The sequence below is a fragment of the Leucopleurus acutus genome (genome assembly GCF_964270905.1).
Source record: "Leucopleurus acutus genome assembly, contig: HAP1_SCAFFOLD_527, whole genome shotgun sequence".
In the NCBI taxonomy this organism is placed as follows: domain Eukaryota; kingdom Metazoa; phylum Chordata; class Mammalia; order Artiodactyla; family Delphinidae; genus Leucopleurus; species Leucopleurus acutus.
The window spans coordinates 31,650-52,796 of record NW_028138851.1 but is presented as its reverse complement, the minus strand read 5'-3'; the positions used below and the strand labels follow the sequence as shown (position 1 = coordinate 52,796).

The 21,147-nt window shown below is 43.2% G+C and overlaps 1 protein-coding gene across 1 annotated transcript; it reads right to left on the bottom strand.

The window, feature by feature from the left end:
- Positions 1-8,570: 8,570 nt before the first annotated feature.
- LOC309978973 (metabotropic glutamate receptor 7-like) lies at positions 8,571-20,505 on the bottom strand (the record flags this gene model as incomplete). Its single annotated transcript, XM_082865799.1, has 3 exons — positions 8,571-8,663; positions 10,625-10,706; positions 19,987-20,505. 2 exons carry the CDS (start codon positions 20,503-20,505, stop codon positions 10,671-10,673), a joined length of 555 nt encoding a protein of 184 aa, XP_082721925.1. The 3' UTR covers positions 8,571-8,663; positions 10,625-10,670.
- Positions 20,506-21,147: the final 642 nt, after the last annotated feature.

The window sequence follows — 21,147 nt, the reverse complement described above, 5'->3', positions numbered from 1 at the left end:
TGAGAACAAAGAAGAGAAAGGGAAATCTCTCCCAGCAGCCTCCGAAGCAGCGGATTAAAGCTCCACAATCAACTTGATATACCCTGCATCTGTGGAATACCTGAATAGACAACCAATCATCCCAAATTAAGGAAGTGGACTTTAGGAGCAAGATCTATTATTTTTTTCCCTTTTCCTCTTTTTCTGAATGTATATGTGTATACTTCTGTGTGAGATCTTGTCTGTTTAGTCTTGCTTCCACCATTTGTCCTAGGGTTCTTTCCGTCCATGGTTTTTTTTTTAACTTTTTTTTCTTAATAATCAATTTTAATTTTAATAACGTTATTATACTTTACCTTCGTTCTTTCTTTCTTTCTTTCTTTCTTTCCTTCCTTCCTTCCCTCCTTTAGACAACGAATCATCCCAAATTGAGGAGGTGGTCTCTGACAGCAAGATTTATGATTTTTCCCCCTTTACCTCTTTTAGTGAGGGTGTATGTGTATGCTTCTGTGTAAGATTTTGTCTGTATAGCTTTGATTCCAACATTTGTCCTAAGGTGCTATCCGTCCCTTTTTTTTTTCTAAATAAGAATTTTTTAATTCAATAATTTTATTATACTTTATTTTATTTTTACTGTGTCTTCTTTCTTTCTGTCTTTTTTCCTTCTTGCGCTCCTTCCTTCCTTCCTCCCTCCCTCCCTCCTTTCTTTCCTTCTTTGCTTCTTTCTTTCTTTCTTCCTTCCTTCCTTCCCTCCTTTCCTTCTTTCTTTCCTCATACTTCTACTAATTCCCTCTACTTTTTCTCCCTTTTATTCTGAGCCGTGTGGATGAAAAGCTCTTGGTGCTCCAGCCAGGAGTCAGGGCTCTGCCTCTGAGGTAGGAGAGCCAACTTCAGGACACTGGTCAACAAGAGACCTCCCAGCTCCACATAATATCAAACGGCGAAAATCTCCCAGAGACCTCCATCTTAACACCAGCACCCAGCTTCACTCAACGACCAGCAAGCCACAGTGCTGGACAACCTATGCCAAACAACTAGCAAGACAGGAACAGAACCCCACCCATTAGCAGAGAGGCTGCCTAAAATAATAATAAGGCCACAGACACCCCAAACACACCACCAGACGTGAACCTGCCCACTAGAGAGACAAGATCCAGCCTCATCCACCACAACACAGGCACTAGTCCCCTCCACCAGGAAACCTACACAACCCACTGAACCAACCTTAGCCAATGGGGACAGACATCAAAAACAGCAGGAACTACGAACATGCAGCCTGTAAAAAGGAGACCCCAAACACAGTAAGATAAGCAAAATGAGAAGACAGAAAAACACACAGCAGATAAAGGAGCAAGATAAAAATGCACCAAACCTAACAAATGAAGAGGAAATAGGCAGCTTACCTGAAAAAGAATTCAGAATAATGATAGTAAGGATGATCCGAAATCTTGGAGATAGAATGGACAATAGAATGGACAAAATGCAAGAATCAGTTAACAAGGACCTAGAAGAACTAAAGATGAAACAAGCAACAATGAACAACACAATAAATGAAATTAAAAGTACTCTAGATGGGATCAATAGCAGAATAACTGAGGCAGAAGAATGGATAAGTGACCTGGAAGATAAAATAGTGGAAATAACTACTGCAGAGCAGAGTAAAGAAAAAGGAATGAAAAGAACTGAGGACAGTCTCAGAGACCTCTGGGACAACATTAAACGCACCAACATTCGAATTATAGGGGTTCCAGAAGAAGAAGAGAAAAAGAAAGGGAGTGAGAAGATATTTGAAGAGATTATAGTTGAAAACTTCCCTAATATGGGAAAGGAAATAGTTAATCAAGTCCAGGAAGCACAGAGAGTCCCATACAGGATAAATACAAGGAGAAATACACCAAGACATATATTAATCAAACTGTCAAAAATTAAATACAAAGAAAGCATATTAAAAGCAGCAAGGGAAAAACAACAAATAACACACAAGGGAATCCCCATAAGGTTAACAGCTGATCTCTCAGCAGAAACCCTACAAGCCAGAAGGGAGTGGCAGGACATACTGAAAGTGATGAAGGAGAAAAACCTGCAGCCAAGACTACTCTACCCAGCAAGGATCTCATTCAGATTTGATGGAGAAATTAAAACCTTTACAGACAAGCAAAAGCTGAGAGAGTTCAGCACCACCAAACCAGCTTTACAACAAATGCTAAAGGATCTTCTCTAGGCAAGAAACACAAGAGAAGGAAAAGACCTATAATAACGAACCCAAAACAATTTAGAAAATGGGAATAGGAACATACATATCGATAATTACCTTAAATGTAAATGGACTAAATGCTCCCACCAAAAGACACAGATTAGCTGAATGGATACAAAAACAAGACCCTTATATATGCTGTCTACAAGAGACCCACTTCAGACCTAGAGACACATACAGACTGAAAGTAAGGGGATGGAAAAAGATATTCCATGCAAATGGAAACCAAAAGAAAGCTGGAGTAGCAATTCTCATATCAGACAAAATAGACTTTAAAATAAGGACTATTAAAAGAGACAAAGAAGGACACTACATAATGATCAAGGGATCGATCCAAGAAGAAGATATAACAATTGTAAATATTTATGCACCCAACATAGGAGCACCTCAATACATAAGGCAAATACTAACAGCCATAAAAGGGGAAATCGACAGTAACACATTCAGAGTAGGGGACTTAAACACTCCACTTTCACCTATGGACAGATCATCCAAAATGAAAATAAATAAGGAAACACAAGCTTTAAATGATACATTAAACAAGATGGACTTAATTGATATTTATAGGACACTCCATCCAAAAACAACAGAATACACATTTTTCTCAAGTGCTCATGGAACATTCTCCAGGATAGATCATATCTTGGGTCACAAATCAAGCCTTGGTAAATTTAAGAAAATTGAAATTGTATCAAGTATCTTTTCTGACCACAATGCCATGAGACTAGATATCAATTACAGGAAAAGATCTGTAAAAAATACAAACACATGGAGGCTAAACAATACACTACTTAATAATGAAGTGATCACTGAAGAAATCAAAGAGGAAATCAAAAAATACCTAGAAACAAATGACAATGGAGACACAACGACCCAAAACTTGTGGGATGCAGCAAAAGCAGTTCTAAGGGGGAAGTTTATAGCAATACAAGCCCACCTTAAGAAGCAGGAAACATCTCGAATAAACAACCTAACCTTGCACCTCAAGCAATTAGAGAAAGAAGAACAAAAAAACCCCAAAGCTAGCAGAAGGAAAGAAATCATAAAAATCAGATCAGAAATAAATGAAAAAGAAATGAAGGAAACAATAGCAAAGATCAATAAAACTAAAAGCTGGTTCTTTGAGAAGATAAACAAAATAGATAAACCACTAGCCAGACTCATCAAGAAAAAAAGGGAGAAGACTCAAATCAATAGAATTAGAAATGAAAAAGGAGAGGTAACAACTGACACTGCAGAAATAAAAGAGATCATAAGAGATTACTACGAGCAACTCTATGCCAATAAAATGGACAATCTGGAAGAAATGGACAAATTCATAGAAATGCACAACCTGCCAAGACTGAATCAGGAAGAAATAGAAAATATGAACAGACCAAACACAAGCACTGAAATTGAAACTGTGATTAAAAATCTTCCAACAAAGAAAAGCCCAGGACCAGATGGCTTCACAGGCGAATTCTATCAAACATTTAGAGAAGAGCTAACACCTATCCTTCTCAAACTCTTCCAAAATATAGCAGAGGGAGGAACACTCCCAAACTCCTTCTACGAGGCCACCATCACCTTGATACCAAAACCAGACAAGGATGTCACAAAGAAAGAAAACTACAGGCCAATATCACTAATGAGCATAGATGCAAAAATCCTCAACAAAATACTAGCAAACAGAATCCAACAGCACATTAAAAGGATCATACACCATGATCAAGTGGGGTTTATTCCAGTATGCAAGGATTCTTCAATATACGTAAATCTATCAATGTGATAAACCATATTAACAAATTGAAGAAGAAAAACCACATGATCATCTCAATAGATGCAGAGAAAGCTTTTGACAAAATTCAACACTCATTTATGATAAAAACCCTGCAGAAAGTAGGCATAGAGGGAACTTTCCTCAACATAATAAAGGCCATATATGACAAGCCCATAGCAAACATCATCCTCAATGGTGAAAAACTGAAAGCATTTCCACTAAGATCAGGAACAAGACAAGGTTGCCCACTCTCACCACTCTTATTCAACATAGTTTTGGAAGTTTTAGCCCAACAATCAGAGAAGAAAAGGAAATAAAAGGAATCCAAATCGGAAAAGAAGAAGTAAAGCTGTCACTGTTTGCAGATGACATGATCCTATACATAGAGAATCCTAAAGATGCTACCAGAAAACTACTAGAACTAATCAATGAATTTGGTAAAGTTGCAGGATACAAAATTAATGCACAGAAATCTCTGGCATTCCTATATACTAATGATGAAAAATCTGAAAGTGAAATCAAGAAAACACTCCCATTGACCATTGCAACAAAAAGAATAAAATATCTAGGAATAAACCTACCTAAAGAGACAAAAGATCTGTATGCAAAAAATTATAAGACACTGATGAAAGAAATTAAAGATGATACAAATAGATGGAGAGATATACCATGTTCTTGGATTGGAAGAATCAACATTGTGAAAATGACTCTACTACCCAAAGCAATCTATAGATTCAATGCAATCCCTATCAAACTACCACTGGCATTTTTCACAGAACTAGAACAAAAAATTTCGCAATTTGTATGGAAACACAAAAGACCCCGAAGAGCCAAAGCAATCTTGAGAACAAAAAAAGGAACTGGAGGAATCAGGCTCCCTGACTTCAGACTATACTACAAAGCTACAGTTATCAAGACGGTATGGTACTGGCACAAAAACAGAAAGATAGATCAATGGAACAGGATAGAAAGCCCAGAGATAAACCCATGCACATATGGACACCTTATCTTTGATAAAGGTGGCAGGAATGTACAGTGGAGAAAGGACAGCCTCTTCAATAAGTGGTGCTGGGAAAACTGGACAGGTATATGTAAAAGTATGAGATTAGATCACTCCCTAACACCATACACAAAAATAAGCTCAAAATGGATTAAAGACCTAAATATAAGGCCAGAAACTATCAAACTCTTAGAGGAAAACATAGGCAGAACACTCTATGACATAAATCACAGCAAGATCCTTTCTGACCCACCTCCTAGAGTAATGGAAATAAAAACAAAAATAAACAAATGGGACCTAATGAAACTTCAAAGCTTTTGCACAGCAAAGGAAACCATAAACAAGACCAAAAGACAACCCTCAGAATGGGAGAAAATATTTGCAAATGAAGCAACCGACAAAGGATTAATCTCCAAAATTTACAAGCAGCTCATGCAGCTCAATAACAAAAAAACAAACAACCCAATCCAAAAATGGGCAGAAGACCTAAATAGTCATTTCTCCAAAGAAGATATACAGACTGCCACCAAACACATGAAAGAATGCTCAACATCATTAATCGTTAGAGAAATGCAAATCAAAACTACAATGAGATATCATCTCACACCAGTCAGAATGGCCATCATCCAAAAATCTAGAAACAGTAAATGCTGGAGAGGGTGTGGAGAAAAGGGAACACTCTTGCACTGCTGGTGGGAATGTGAATTGGTTCAGCCACTATGGAGAACAGTATGGAGGTTCCTTAAAAAGCTACAAATAGAACTACCATATGACCCAGCAATCCCACTACTGGGCATATACCCTGAGAAAACCATAATTCAAAAAGAGTCATGTACCAAAATGTTCATTGCAGCTCTATTTACAATAGCCCGGAGATGGAAACAACCTAAGTGCCCATCATCGGATGAATGGATAAAGAAGATGTGGCACATATATACAATGGAATATTACTCAGCCATAAAAAGAAACGAAATTGAGCTATTTGTAATGAGGTGGATAGACCTAGAGTCTGTCATACAGAGTGAAGTAAGTCAAAAAGAAAAAGACAAATACCGTATGCTAACACATATATATGGAATTTAAGAAAAAAAAAATGTCATGAAGAACCTAGGGGTAAGGCAGGAATAAAGACGCAGACCTCCTAGAGAACGGACTTGAGGTTATGGGGAGGGGGAAGGGTGAGCTGTGACAGGGCGAGAGAGAGTCATGGACATATACACACTAACAAACATAGTAAGGTAGATAGCTAGTTGGAAGCAGCCGCATGGCACAGGGATATTGGCTTGGTGCTTTGTGACAGCCTGGAGGGGTGGGATAGGGAGGGTGGGAGGGAGGGAGACGCAAGAGGGAAGAGATATAGGAACATATGTATATGTATAACTGATTCACTTTGTTATAAAGCAGAAACTAACACACCATTGTAAAGCAATTATACCCCAATAAAGATGTTAACAAAAAAAATAATAAGATGATATGAAGAACTCAATCTAAAAAATATTACCTGGAGATCTATAATCTCTACAATAGTGCTATAAAAAGTAAAGAGCTAGAAATCTATTTCGATGGTTTTCCTTATAAGAAAGCACTTTCTGTATAACTTTTAATGTACTATTGATGAGAACAATTCAACAAAATTCAAATAAATATCTGCAGATGTCCTACGAGAAGAAAAGAACAGAGTTAGAAGTGACAGGGGATAACTGGACTTCAGGATGAGTAAGACCCTATACTTGACCTCAATAAATTAACATGAAATACAGTGGATGAGTCATGTACAGAATGTCAGAATTCTAAAAGGCCAAGCTAAGTACCAAAAGGAACACGTGGGGACTCTTAAGAAGGAAATAAAATATTGGTTAGTTGATTACGAAAAGGCAGAAGGGAGTAAGTTCCCTTTGGCTGCTCTTTGAAGAGATTACTTCCTTTCCCCCCTAGTCCTGAGGCTAGGGTGGCATGGGCAATAGAAGAATGTGGGGACTGAGAATCATTTCTACTCTCACCAGAGTGGCTGGAAGCAGATTTTCTTACCAGGATGTAGTAGTATGCTAATATTTAAGGGTTCTTGAGGTCAGAGAGAAGGGTTTGAATACTCCGGCTCCATCTCTTGCTGTGGGTCAAGTTTCTTACCTTTCCAACACCTCGGCGTCTTTATCTGAAAATTGGGGACGATGATAATGTCTCCCACCTGAGTGTGAGAACTATATGATACAGTGCATACGCAGGGCTAAATTTGGTGCCTGGCACACAGAAAGTGCTCAGTACGGCAGGCGAGTGTAGTGACAATAAAGGCAAAGATGACGGGGGTAGTGCCGGTGTTGCTTCTGCCCCCAGAACAGGCTCTGACTGGGAGAGAGTTAAAGCACCTTTGGGTTCATGGGGGTTTATACATAAGCAACGGTTGATCAATGTGAGCTGGTTGTCCAAATGATTATGTGCAATCTAAGAAAAAAATGGGCCTCGGATCTGCTCAGCTACTTAATAATATTAGCAGCGGGAGTAGTCAAAGAAGCTAAATTTTATTACGTGTTTATATGCCAAACAACGTGCTGAACGTTTTAAAAGGATTTACTCACTTATTACAAGGAGGCTATACGCTAGGTCCTGATAATGTTATTCGTCTCTTTCAGATGTTGACTGAGCCTCAGACGGGTTACAAAAGCACCTAAGATCCCATTGTCAGTACATGACGGAAATGAGTTCAAATCCAGCCTGTCTGACTTGTTCTTAATCACTAAGGTATGAAATTAAGCATGTTGCCCTTTGCCTGATTCTCCTTCTGAGGCCTGAATATTTCACTTAGCTCTCTGAGTGCAGAAGAGAGAAAATTCTCTCTCCTTGACCCAACTTGGCATCAATATCCAACTCCCCTTCTCAAAATGGGTTGCCTCAACGAGCAGCAATGAATGTCGGGTCGTGGACCAGTCACCTTGATGACTAAGAGTCAGACACTAGGGAAAGAAAATGCTCTGTGACAAACCTACCCTTGTACAGAAACAAGACAGAAATGGGGGGACAGGGCAAAAGATAATGGAATAAGGCATAGGAAAAATAGCACATGGCATCGTGACAGTAATAATAATAATAATAGTAGTAGTAGTAGTAGTAGTAATAGTAATAATAATAGACTTCACTATGCTCTAGGCATTGTATTAAGTGCTTGGCGTAAGTGACTTCATGTTAACATTGAAAACAAGTCTATGGGGATGAAATATTATTAACATCATTTTATAGGCAGGAGTATTGAGGTTCAGGTAATCAGGTAAATTGCCCAAGCTCATATGGTTAGCAAGTGGAAAGCAGAGATTTGAACCAGTACCTACACTCCTAACCATTATGCTATAACCATTATGCTGAAGACATAAGAATTCCAATGGTCTTTCCCCATAACCCACTCCTGCACTCCAGACTTAAATAGTCCAAGATCAAGAGAGAGCAAGCTTGGAGTTGCCACTCTTCAGTGAGTGTCAATCATTTCAAAACAGTGTATTTGCTAACAAGATGCACTTCCTGTGATAATCTTCTCAACCAGCTATCAAGAAACAGGAAGCAAAGATTCAAGTAACAGTATGTTCCTACTTATGAGGAAGGTGGGACAGCACAGTTGACACTGGGCTTAACTGTTCTGGAAAACGTGGTCCCAGTAGGCATACACGCTGGTACATTTTCCCCACCTACCAAATACAAAAGAAGTATTTCATTTCCATGTTGCTCTTCAAAGTTCCACCTCATTCGTGCCTGTCATTCATCCTCTGGCCTCTTCCTGTCTCCATTTCTGTACAGAAAGGTGCTGAGTCTCTGCTCTCGGATACGAAAAGGGTGTGTTAGGAGAGGGAGCCATGGTACCTCGATGTCTTTTTTTTTCATCTTAATTCTATTATGCCAACTCCACTGAACTTAATTAGAGTGAATACAGAATTACACAATTACCCTCTGTTCTATTCTTCAGATGTTATATTTTGATAAAATTTACGACATGCTGCTCTCCCCTTGAACACCAGATGAACACTAGAAATGGATGTGTGTTGACATAAAATCTGTTATAATTACAATTAAAGTACAGCTTACATAATGATAGTGTTAACATAAAATTATAGATGTGTAGAGACAACGTGGTCATGCATTTTTTAGTATAAGTACATGCTTAGACCAATATCTGTTAGCGGAATGAAGATGGAAGAGAATTTTGGTTAAGCCACAAAGGCTGTTTAAGGAGTTGCAGATAGCTAAGGGGAACTCAAAGACCAGTAAGATAATATTTCCCCTGCCATGTTTGCAATTGCAAAGTGAAGGGAAGATGTGAAAGTAAGTACCCCTATGGAAATTACAAGACAAGTACATTTTTTTCCTTGAGTACCTGGGTAAATGCTTAAATTCTAATGTATATCAGTGATGCAAATTTTCAACAGAGTTTGATAAATCATAAAATAATAATTATACATATATGTATATAAAACTGCATGGAACTAGACAGTTCAGAATTACTTCTAATTAAAGAGGTACCCTATGACAACTAACTTAAACCTTACAAAATATGGTTCCAAGTACCCTATCAGAGTGAAAAGCAGGAGACTGAAAGGTTTAGTGTAAATGTTTGTAGTCATGGTGTCTTAACTAAAACTACTGTGTCACAAATACTATTAAAATAATTGTGACATTTTATTCACTTTTACTGCAAACAACAAAACAAACTATAGGTATTTTTTCATTTCAGGTAATTATTTTAGCTAACAGTTATTAAATGTTTTGAGAAGACAGAGTGCTAATTGCATTACTTCATTTTATCTTTAAAATAGCGCTTCCACGTAATTATTCTTAATATCTCCATTATATTAAAGTGTATCTCTAGTTTAGACCTTTCTTCAGAACTGCAGACTTGTGTATCCAACTGTGTACTCAGCATCTCTACTTGGATGTCACGAAAACATCTCAAATCTTATACCTCCAAAACTGGTCTTTAATCCCCCAAACATGCTCTACCCCAAACTTTTTCCATCTTAGGTGACAGTAACCACACCTTTCCAGTTCCCCAGGCCCTACATCTCGAATTCACCCTTGACCCCCTCTTCCTTTCCATTCTTGCATTCAATCTACCACGAAATGCTGTCACAACCTTCCCAATGTGCCACTTCTGAGAATTACCAGCCGCTAGCAGCCTGGTGCAGGCCACCAACATAGACCTCGAGGATCCTGTAGTCGCCTCCCGAGATTCTCCCTGACTCCACTCTCTCCCCACATCCTCAAGACCACAGATAGAGTTATGCTTTTCAAACAAGAGACAGTTCATGCCACACCTCGGCTAAAATCCTGCCCCTGGCTGCCTACATTTAGAGTAAAAGACACAATGCATGTGATGGCCTCCCAGGACTTACCCAATCCATCCCATCACATATCCGACCTCCAGCCCTCCTGCTGTCTCTTCCTCCCCACTGACTAAGTCAGCCAGGGTGGCCTCCTTGATATTCCTCCAAGCTGCCCGGCATATTTCTGCCTTAGAGTTTTGGGACTGGTTATTCTTGCTCCCAGGGAGTGGTCTCCCCATCATACATTCTGACAACTCCCTCACTTCAAGTCTTTGCTCAAATGTCAACTTATAAAATCCACCCTGACTACCCTATTTAAAATCAGAACCTACCTGTACACTCCTCCAGCACTCCCAACCCAAGCCTCTTCAGTGAGCTTCACATCCTTTTCCTTATCCCGTAGCGCCCATCAACCTTGTGACAAAGCATAGAATTTATTTATAACATCCGTTTCCACACGAGAGTGTAAGGAGGGAGAAAGCATGCAAGAAGGAGCACGCAGGCAAAGGCTCTTGTCTAATTTATTCATTGATACGTCCAAGCATAGAGAACAGGAAGATGCTTGATAAATAGTCCTGAAAAAGATACAGATGAGGAAACTAGTAGTAAAGCTCAGAAAGTTTAAGTAACTTCCTCAAGGTTCTAGAGCTAGAAGAGGGTCACAGTAGAATTCACACTTGGGGATGTCTAACTTCAAATCTCTTAGCCTCTCTGCTATCTTTTTTTTTTTCTTCTTTGCGGTACGCGGGCTTCTCACTGTTGCAGCCTCTCCCATTGCGGAGCACAGGCTCCGGACGCACAGGCTCAGCAGCCATGGCTCACAGGCCCAGCCGCTCCGCAGCATGTGCGATCTTCCCGGATCGGGTCACGAACTCTCAACCACTGCGCCACCAGGGAAGCCCCTCTCTGCTATCTTAAGTCCATGCAATTCAGGATTTGTTTTAATCAGTGCCATGGAAATTCTCACTCCACTGAATAGGATCACTAAAGTGTTCTCTGTCTAGATTTATATATATATTTTCCATTTAAACAAAGGAAACAGAAGAGGGGAATTCATCATGGGTTATTGTGGTAGTTTTACAGCAATTTTAGCAATAATGACATTTAAGTAATAGTGATATTTAATGATAGCATAATAATAATAGAATAATAGCTCTTAAATGTATTGAAGACGAATCGCATGCTAAACTCAGTGCTAAAATATTTCCATGTACATTTTGTGCAAAATCCTTATGAATATTCTATCAGATGAGCTTTATGTGTAACTCCACCAGGCATACTTCTCTTATTCCGCTTTCAAAGATAAGGAAATTGATGAGAAGTGTGGTAACCGTTTGATCAAGATGAGACTGGTAATAAGTTGTGAGTATGAATTTAAATTCAGGTCTAACTCCAGAATTTGATTCTCAATCCATACATGAAAATTCTGATAATTCCTTTGATAAGGGTATGTTCTCTCCTGGAAAACATCCCCCATTATGTCTGCCTGTGCTCATACCTTCAGGACACAGTCAAGTTTGAAACATGATAAAAATGTTTAAATAGTGTGCTTTAATAAATGGAAATATCTTCATCTAAACAATAACACAAAAAGGCAGGCTCAGCCCTTTGAAGTGGCTTCGTTGCTACCTTCCATCCAGAACAAGAGAAGGAATCAACAGCTGCAGAGTAAAGAAAGCATGAAACCCACAGATGGAGGATTCTGTAAATGACCAATTACAAGACTATTAAGCCACACTTTCATAGCAAGAGGCAAAATATTCCATTAAACTGAAAATTCTTCTACCCCTCACTCCAAGGCCCACACAAACATTAATGTTGCATTTATTAGGATGTATTTCCTGTGCTCTATCAACTTGACTTTCAGCAACTGTATTAATACAGTCCTTTCGCTTTGCACATATATCTGAATGATGGATTCCATTACTGGAGTTTTGTAGAAAGAGTGGAGTGAATGAAGTAAAGTTTGGGAAGAGCCATCATAATCCATAATGATGGGCACTGAATCAGGACAAGAAGAAACCTCTCTTCTCATTTATTTGAATGAAAATTCTACTATATATTTATTGCCTCTGTACAGGGCCATCTGTTGAATAATGGAAAACAAGCATCTTTCATTTGGAGGTAGGATTTGTGTGCTCAAGTTTCGATGGGCCTGCAGAATTAATCTTGTTTTAGAAATGAAATAAAATGTAATTTCTTACTGTAAGTAGATGTGGTTAAGCAACTGGCAACTTTGATGTCTTTAAATCACTGCAGTTTCGGGGTAGGCAAATCTATAATTATTTCAAGCACTTCTTTATTGGTGCAACAATTGAGCAGTGTACATAGTGGTCAACAACCTGGGCATTGTCAGACGACTCTAAGTTTGAATCTAGACTTTGCCACTCACCAGCTATGTGACTTTCAGCTATGAGAATCACTTTCTTCAGCTTTACACTGTGGATTATTATATGCCCTTTGCAGAACTACTGTAAGAACTAAATGTATATGCGCACAGTGGCTCATAGTAAGGGCTCAAATTAGTACTGTGGTCACTACTAGTAGTACTGAAAAGAAATTAGAACTTCTATTCTCATAAAGTGGGATATGTGTCCCTTTATCATTGTAATTTCATATCATTTTACTTTTGACCTTATAATTTAATAGCTTGATCCAAAAAACATTTAGCAGTAAATATAATTGAAAGAAGATTACCTGTCAAACATGAAATACTGTAGTAACAAGTGTGCTGGCACAATACTCTTCTCAGATAATTAACCTGTAAAAATATGTTATTGTCTTCTTTTTAATTGAGCACATTGAACATATATATTTACTGTGCCAATTGGCGAAAGGTCCATTAATTAATCAGTCTAACTATATGTTGCATAAACGTCTTCTAAACATAATCGTATATGTATTTTATTTGTTGGGAAAATGTGTTTGAGATGGTTCTTTTCTGCCTATTTAAAGTAAAAGAGGATGAGAAGTAGAGTTAGGCTTAATGTACTTTGTACTCCATTATGCCATGAAAATGCTTCTGTGTCCTGGAGACAACAACAAAAGATTTGCTTTAATGACAAGAATCAAGTATGTTCTAAAGCTTCCAGGTAGGAGGCGTATAGGTTGCAGTTTATATCAGAAGTCTTTGCTCTCTCTCTCAACTGCGTCTAGATGGGAAAGATGTGGTCACAAATGCTTCAAGGTGATATAGTAAATGTTGGAAAAGAGGGGGGTAGGAGGCAGAGTTTTGAATATCTCAAACCTGAGCTAGAAGGATTTTATTTAAAGAAAATAGCGGATATTATTTTTCACTTAAGGAAGCAAACGTGACATTAACGTAGGAAATTAGCTCTTTTAGCTATGATGCTTTCAAATGCACATGGCTGAAAACAAATTCAAAATAGTCAAAGGAAATTTAAAAACAAAACCCAAACAACAACAACAAGCTCAACAAACAAGTACTAGAAATTCAGGGATGCAGCCATATTCAGATACAGTTGGATCTGGACGTTCCAGAGTATCAGCAGGGTTCCAGCTCTCTCTACATCGCTCAGCCCTGCTTACCTCTGCAAGACTTTATTTTACAGAAAGTCTCTTCTTGTGCTGGATGGTCATGGGAGTCCCAGAGTCATATCTCCCCAGCTTAGAAATTCCAGAGAGAAAAGACAATTCTTCCATTTTGCTCTGAGACAAAAGTCCTGGGGAGGAGTCTGATAGACTTAGCCGAGGTCAGATGCCTACCCATGAGCCAATCACCTGCTTTACTGGAGTTCAGTCCCTGGGCGACTCATCCCCGGGGCCCGTCAGGAGGCAGGATGGCATTATCTGGCAGTTCTCCAAGAAAAGCCTGCTGTTTTTGTAAGATGAAAGGGGAGAGGACATGGATAATGAAACCTGTATCTGCTTCTGTAAAATCCACAGAATCTTACTCCCTGCCCTGTGTCGATGACCACGCAGTAAGCTGACCCAGGAGGTCATTTTTCCCACAACAGTCTTTATATATATGACTAAGGAACACACTGGTAAAAGAATATGGGAGAAAGTCTGAGTATGACAAGTCAGCTAGACTGATATTAACTAAAAAAGCTGTGTGAAAATATCCTTAAAAAGTTGCCCCCAACTCACTCAAAGTCCAAAGTTGGAGCTGGAAATACAATGTCATGGAGTTTGGATAAGAACAGGTTTTCTCCAAGCTGAACTATGACACAGAGATTAGAGACTTCCAGAAACTATACTTTTTCAAAGAAAAAACATCACATGAGAAAAATGAGGCCTAGAAAAATTAAATGACTTAAGCTAATTAATGGCAGGACTGAGACTAGAGTATACTTTGTGTAATTCGCTATGGCCTTGTTTTTGTTTTTGTTTTTGTTTTGTTATCACTTCAGAACGAGACAAACTTAAAGAAAGGAAACACAACCAAAACTCAATGGTTGGAAAAGAGATGGATGTGAACGCCCACTTGTTTCTTACGTATAAAGTTACCCCTCGCAGTGTTTTGGAGGAGAAAACGCTGGCTCTTCCCAACGTTGGTTACATACACAAAGATTCCAAAGACAAGACAAGTGCTTTGCAAACAAAGTAACTAGAACCAGCTCAGGCTTCCCCGCCCCGGGTCCTACGTTCCACGGTCAGAACCACCAATTGTATCCCCCCGGGTAACAAGGTGATTCAGAAAAGCTGGCGCCTTAAGAGAAGGGAGAAAACTTAGCCGGGAAGAGAGTCAGGAGGAAACTTGCTCAGCTTCTTACTGAGGTCTGAAACGATCCCAATAGAGTCCTTAAACCCCTCAGGTTTCCCCCATCAAGCACCCTCGCCTCCAACCTGGGCCACCCCAGATCTATCAGACGACAGAAGTCTGCGGACGCACGGAGAGCTGACCACCCCACGAGAGGGACCTACGCGCGGCCGCGCCCACTCACCCGCCGCTCCCTGGGAGACGGGAGACCAGCCCGGGGTCCAAGTCCTGGGCGTGGCAGACTCGACCCTCTCCGGGCCCGGCTCCAGCTCACCTCGGCGCGGCCCGCCTGGGCGCCGCCATCTTGACCACGAAGGGGGCCTCGCGCCGGAGGCCCCTGAGCGGGCGCCCTGAGCGGAGCCGGAGCGCCGAGGAGGCCCAGGTCGGCGCCCTACGTCCCCCGAGCGCTCGCGCCCCGTCCACGAGCGATGAGAGTCCCGCACGCAGCGCCCGACCCAGGCTTCCGCGGAACCGGCGCCCCGCGCAGCCCGCATCGCGGCTCAGGCGGCGCCGAGGGCGGCCCGGGCGGAAGAGCGAGCGCGGGGCAAGCGCTCGGTTACCTGGCAACGCGGAGCAACCTGGCGTCCCCGGCGAACCCCAGCCCTCTACCACGAGGAAGCACGGACCCCCTCACCCGCCGCCCAGCCCGCGCCGCCCCTCGGTCGCTCCGCCCGCCGCTGCCCGCTTGCTATGGTCTTTTAAATCCATGATACAACGTCTATATGTAACAAATCTGTTAAACCCTAAATGTTTATGATATTCAAGTAATCCAGTATCTGAATTATTCTTGAAGATAAAACATCCAAAGACTTCTTAATTGTATGGGTTTACACACATAAAATACACGTGGAGGTAACTTCAAGTATAGTATGTGCCTGTCTCTATTCCTTCCCTCTCCGCTCTTTTAAAAAATGCCCCTTTAAAAATTGCCCACTCACCATCTGTTAGGTAAATTTGCTGAAACACAGTAAATGTGGAGACAGAAATTGTTATAGAGACTATTCCAAATGGCACTGACACCTGTATTTATGAAATTTTTAAAAGGGTAAGTTAGAGTTGTTTTTTTTAAAAAAAAAAAATCCCACTATAGTAACACCACATCATCCTAGGTGCCCACTTCTATCCAATTACATAAGATGGAGAAAGAGAGAGAGAGAGAGAGAGGAGACAGAGAAAGAAGAAAGGAAGAAAACCAAGTACTTATGTATAAAATGTTGCTGCCAAAGTTTGAGATTATACTCAAGCATCAATGAACAGAAGGAAAACACAAATTTACAAATGTATTTCATTTATGGTATGTGGGACACAGGTTTAGATTTGCAACACGCTCCCACAAGGGTCAAATTGACCACTTTTTTCTATCTAGTTGCTCTTGAGAGAACAAAACAATTGAAACAGATGCCATTCAATTCCAAGTCTATAGCTTAGACCATGTCACTGCACATGAAATATTGTTCATTCAGAGTCAGCACACAGCAAGAGTAATTTATACTCTCAGAGTGTTTGCTCTCAAGTCAATAGCAGAGAAGCCTTGAATAAAAACGTTCCCATTACTTTCCATTGTAATAGATCTTACTTATAGCCCATGAAACAGTGGTCAGAGGAGATTTATTCTTTGGACACCATATTATATAATCTCTCCACTTTAAGCCATCCCCCACTCGGCGATTATTTTTTAAATATGTTACTCGTAGTCAATATTAATTTACATTTAATCTTTCTTAGCATTAGGAGAGTATTATTTTGTACAGGCTCAGAAACAAATCTCCCGAAATTCCTCCCTGATGCTCCCTTCAGGCTGAAAATGCATTGCAGGGTGGCTGCAGTGACTTAATTCTAGTTGGCAGAGCCCTGGCCACACACTAATTTCATTAGCCTCAAACTCCTGGATTTGAAAGATCCACTGAATATGATTCCTGTCCTCTGACATGTCACTTACTAACCAATTCAGTGTGCATACAGAGGAGAGAAAGGACTTGCTCAGCTCTGGCCCACCGGCAGGCAGATGAGAATGCCCAGTCAGAGACACTGTTTACATCTGAGTGGTCATTCTTGCCCGGGTCCTCATTTTCAGGAAGGAAGTTCAATCCAGGCTTTGCTGGCAGCTGCAGCATTTGTTACATCCATTACTAGCTCCTTGTTCCTTCCTGCCCCCCAGTGCTTAGCATCCCCCATTTCAGTCACTAAGTCTTCCTTCCCCCAGCCTAGAAGCTTACCTCACCATAAATTTTTATCTCAAATGATAGGTTTGGCACATTCCCCACAGCAACCCACAGGGACTGGGGAAAAGAAAACTCAAATCTCTGGAGAGCTAAGAATTCAACCATTTAGAGGAGTTTCTTTTATACAGGACAGTCTTCATTGAGCTGAACCCTGCAATCCCAGAGAAGATTCACCTACCCGTTCTTTTCCTCTTTCCCTAAAGTGACTGTGTCTTTGAACAAGGGGTCTGTGTTCCACTATTCTCTCTATTCATTTTGCAGGTTTACAGAGGCTGGGAAACTGGGGGCTGGACTTACATGCCAGGAGCTTCTAAGATCACACGCAAAAATAAGGTTACTGGAAGAGATTGTTGGAATCTATCTCTGTATATTTGAACATGGGCAGTGGTTAACCAGGATGCTCACACCAAGCTTATATCCAGCTTGCAGCACAAGCTACAAGTTGGTGCATCCCTCCTACTACCAGCCTCTTCTCAATAAATGCAGGTGAAAACTGGGGGCTCTTTTCCCTCAGCTGTTCAATCCAACATGAATAGCTGCAATTTGCAAATTAGAGGAAAATGACAGTGTTTTCTCTGAATGGTTTTGGTCCCAACACACACTGCTAATGCTGGCATTCAGTTCCTTTCCTTCCCAGCCCAGGGAAGGGGGGAAGTAACCATAAGGCAAGCGTTCTCTTTTCTTGCAAGTGCCTCAGATCCACACACCAGAGAAGGAATCAGCTCCCCCTGGAATCTTTTTCAGCAAACACAATCCTTCACCTAGTCTGCAAGCTCTCTCTTGACTTTAAGATTTCACTCTTTTTTCGACAGGCAGGCCCATCTGCAAGCTCCCAAGCTCCAAGTGAAGGCACCAAAATAATTTTTTAAATGTCAAACAGCAAATGTGCCTTCAACCCCCAGAGCTCCAATAAAAATACTGTGAGTTGCCCCTGTGTTTCTCAGGTGACCTCTGGCCTCATCCTCCCTGCAGCGCTGCCTCCTCAGGTTCTCTAGTTTAAGCTCAGAGGTAAAGGAAGTGCTTCTGGGTTTTGCTTACGACAACCCAGGCTCTTCCTGAAAGCATTACCTCAAAGTGAAGGCTGCCCAGAAGCACTTTTGGCCTTGCAAACATCTAGAGGTGGCATACTCAACAGGTGCTAGGGATGCTCAGAGGCTCAGAGGGGCCATACCAGGCTGCAGCTTTAGACAGGCACCCCTCCTTCTGGCACAAACACAAACTTCATACTCCTGGGTGCTGATGTAGTGACAGCTTGAATCTCACAAGGAGTCCCCTCCAGAAACCCAACATGCTTCAGGAAAGGCACTTGAGAGGGAGCCGACTTTTTAGCTACGGGGAGCATAAGGGTCAGCCAGAACATCTGGAGAAGGGACTAACTGAGCTTGGGTCCTACCAGGCAGGGAGAGAGCTGTGCATTAGGAAAGGATCACTTCAAGACAGAGATGAACAAAAAACTTGGAGATAGGGGTAGAGAAGGAAAAGAGACGCAGAAATTGAAAGGGAGAACATAAAAACAGAGAGACAAAAAAAAAAAAAAAAGCAGGGAGAAAGAGACACAAGGAGAGAGACACACAGGAAGAAAGACAGAGAAACAAGAGAACCCATAGTCACGCAGACCCTGAAACTCAATTTCTTCATCCAGAAGCCATCCATCTATACCCAGGGCAGCACAGGAGCCGTGGGGCCGAGGCTGCGGGAGCAGGCCGTGAGAGAGCACTGCAGCACCGCCCACCGCTCAGCGGGCCCGATCCGCCGTCCTCGCATCTTCCGCCGTTGCCCGCCTGTACCCGGAGCTAGAGGACCGCCCGGCCTTGCTCAGCGCACCCTACTGCCTCCCTCCAGGCGCCTTCTTGTCTGGCTCTGAGAATCGTCCTCAAAACCCAGGACTGGGGTTGGGGGCTGCGTTAGGGAGGTCGTGGGAAAGGATGGGCACAGGGTGGGTGCAGAAAAAGCGACTGTGTCTCGCAGTTAGCATGAGCTCACCTCCGGGCTCTGAGCTGACAGGAGTAGAAAGCTGATCGCCCGGCTCCTGCCAGTGGCCGGATCGCAAAGGCAGTTTAGACGGTGCAAACAACTGCCCAGAGCAAATCACCTGGGGGCACGTCTGCGGGTGGCTTCTCCCCGCTTGAGGACAGTCCCCACGCCTTCCGCCCCATGCCCTCGCAGAGATAGGTGACAGGTCGGGAAATCCAACCCGAGCGAAATGGGCAATTCACGTCCAAATGTAGGTGAAGACCTAGCTTTCGGTTTAAGAACTGCCTCCCTAAGCTCTTCTCGAAATTTTCCAAGGCAGCTGCAGCTTGTCGGGCGGCTTGGGGCAGGGAAGCTGGGGAGTTGAGAAATGCCTAGTTTCTAGGCGTCTTCTCATCTTTCATATTCTTTGCGCCTAAGTGGCTCTCACAGGAGCCCGGCACTTTTACAAGCCTGTTTTGGAACCATATTTCACTGGAATGCAAACCCATTTAAATCATCGCCTTGTTTTTCGGAGACTGTTTCTTGTCAATGGGGCCATAAATCCAGAATGTCAAGCCGGATGGAGTGGAGCGCGGACAGGGGAGAGATGGAAGGGAAATGAATCAAGCAGGGCAAGTACCTCCTCGGGTGAGGTGGGAGGGATTCGGCAGGATCTCCAGGGTGGAAATGAGCGAAGGCTGACCAGACCCCGCACCCCTGGAGTCCAAGCCAGCCTTCAGGATAAAGAGCGCGGGGAGCTACGGCGCGCTCTGCCCCGGAGGGAGCGCCCCCCTACCTGGAAAAGCCTCAGGATGTTGGCTACCATGATGGAGACCGAACTCCCCGAAGCCCCAATCACTCCAACTACTTTCTCGGGCTTGACGAAAACCGGAGGCTCGCCGTTGGTGCAGCGCACTTCGGAGGTGTCCTTCTGGATGAGCGCCTGGACGAAAGTGAGCGACTGTTCGAGCGCATAAGTGTCCCTGGAACAAGTGTCCAGGATCCGCGCTCCCAGCGTCACGTTGGGCAGCAGGTTGGGATCGCTGTTGATCTGGTCCAGGGCGTAGAGCATCGCTTCCAGCCTGTGGATCCCGTTCTCCCTCTTGATGTCGCCGCAGGGCACTCCGCTGGGACCCTTCGCGTGCACCGGGAACAGCCCCCCGAGGGTGACGTCCCCCTCGACCCGAATGGAGTGCGGGGCGTACATCTCCTGGCCGCGCGCCGCCGCCGCCAGCGCGCACAGAAGCACCTCCAGCACGCAGCAGGGAAACTTCATCAAAGTCAGGGCGCGGAGCAGCTTCCCCAACTGGACCATACTGCTCCCGCGGCTGCGGTGGTGGCGGCGGCACTCGAGGGGACGGTGGCGGGCTCGCCGGAGTCCTGGCCCCTTGGGGTGAGCTCCTCCGGGGAAGCCCAGGGTCTCCTGCGGGCGAGGAGGGTAGGGGCGCCCGGGGAAGGGCAGCCGGCGAGGGTGGGGGGTCCCGCGGCGCCTGCCAGCTTGGGGCGCCGTGCGCTCTTGGGTTCCCCGGCCAGCGCGCCGCGCTCGAGCTCGCGCTCGGTGGCTTGCAGCTCGAGCTCTCCAACAGCCCAGCACTGGGGAGAGAGCGAGGATGGCTATCGCTTTAAATGCGCGTTCGGCTCCCTCTCCTCCTCCGCCCACTCCCTCCCACCCTCGCTCGCTCTCAGGCTCTCCCCACCCTTCCCAGCGCCCACCCTCCCCACGGTTTTGCATCATCACGCAGGGAGGGGCTGCGTGCTGAGGTAAGGGGGGAGGGAATGGGTGGGCGGCTGTGGGGGGGGGAGTACCTCCGATTCGGAGTTTCGAGGTCCCCAGGGAATCTGGGGATTGCAGGTCGCAGGCGAAGGCTGAGCTCCTGCTTCGGTCTCACTGTAGAAGCCGCTCGCTCGCCCGCCTGCACCCACACGCACATTCTAGGCACAGGGTGGCATCAGCCCC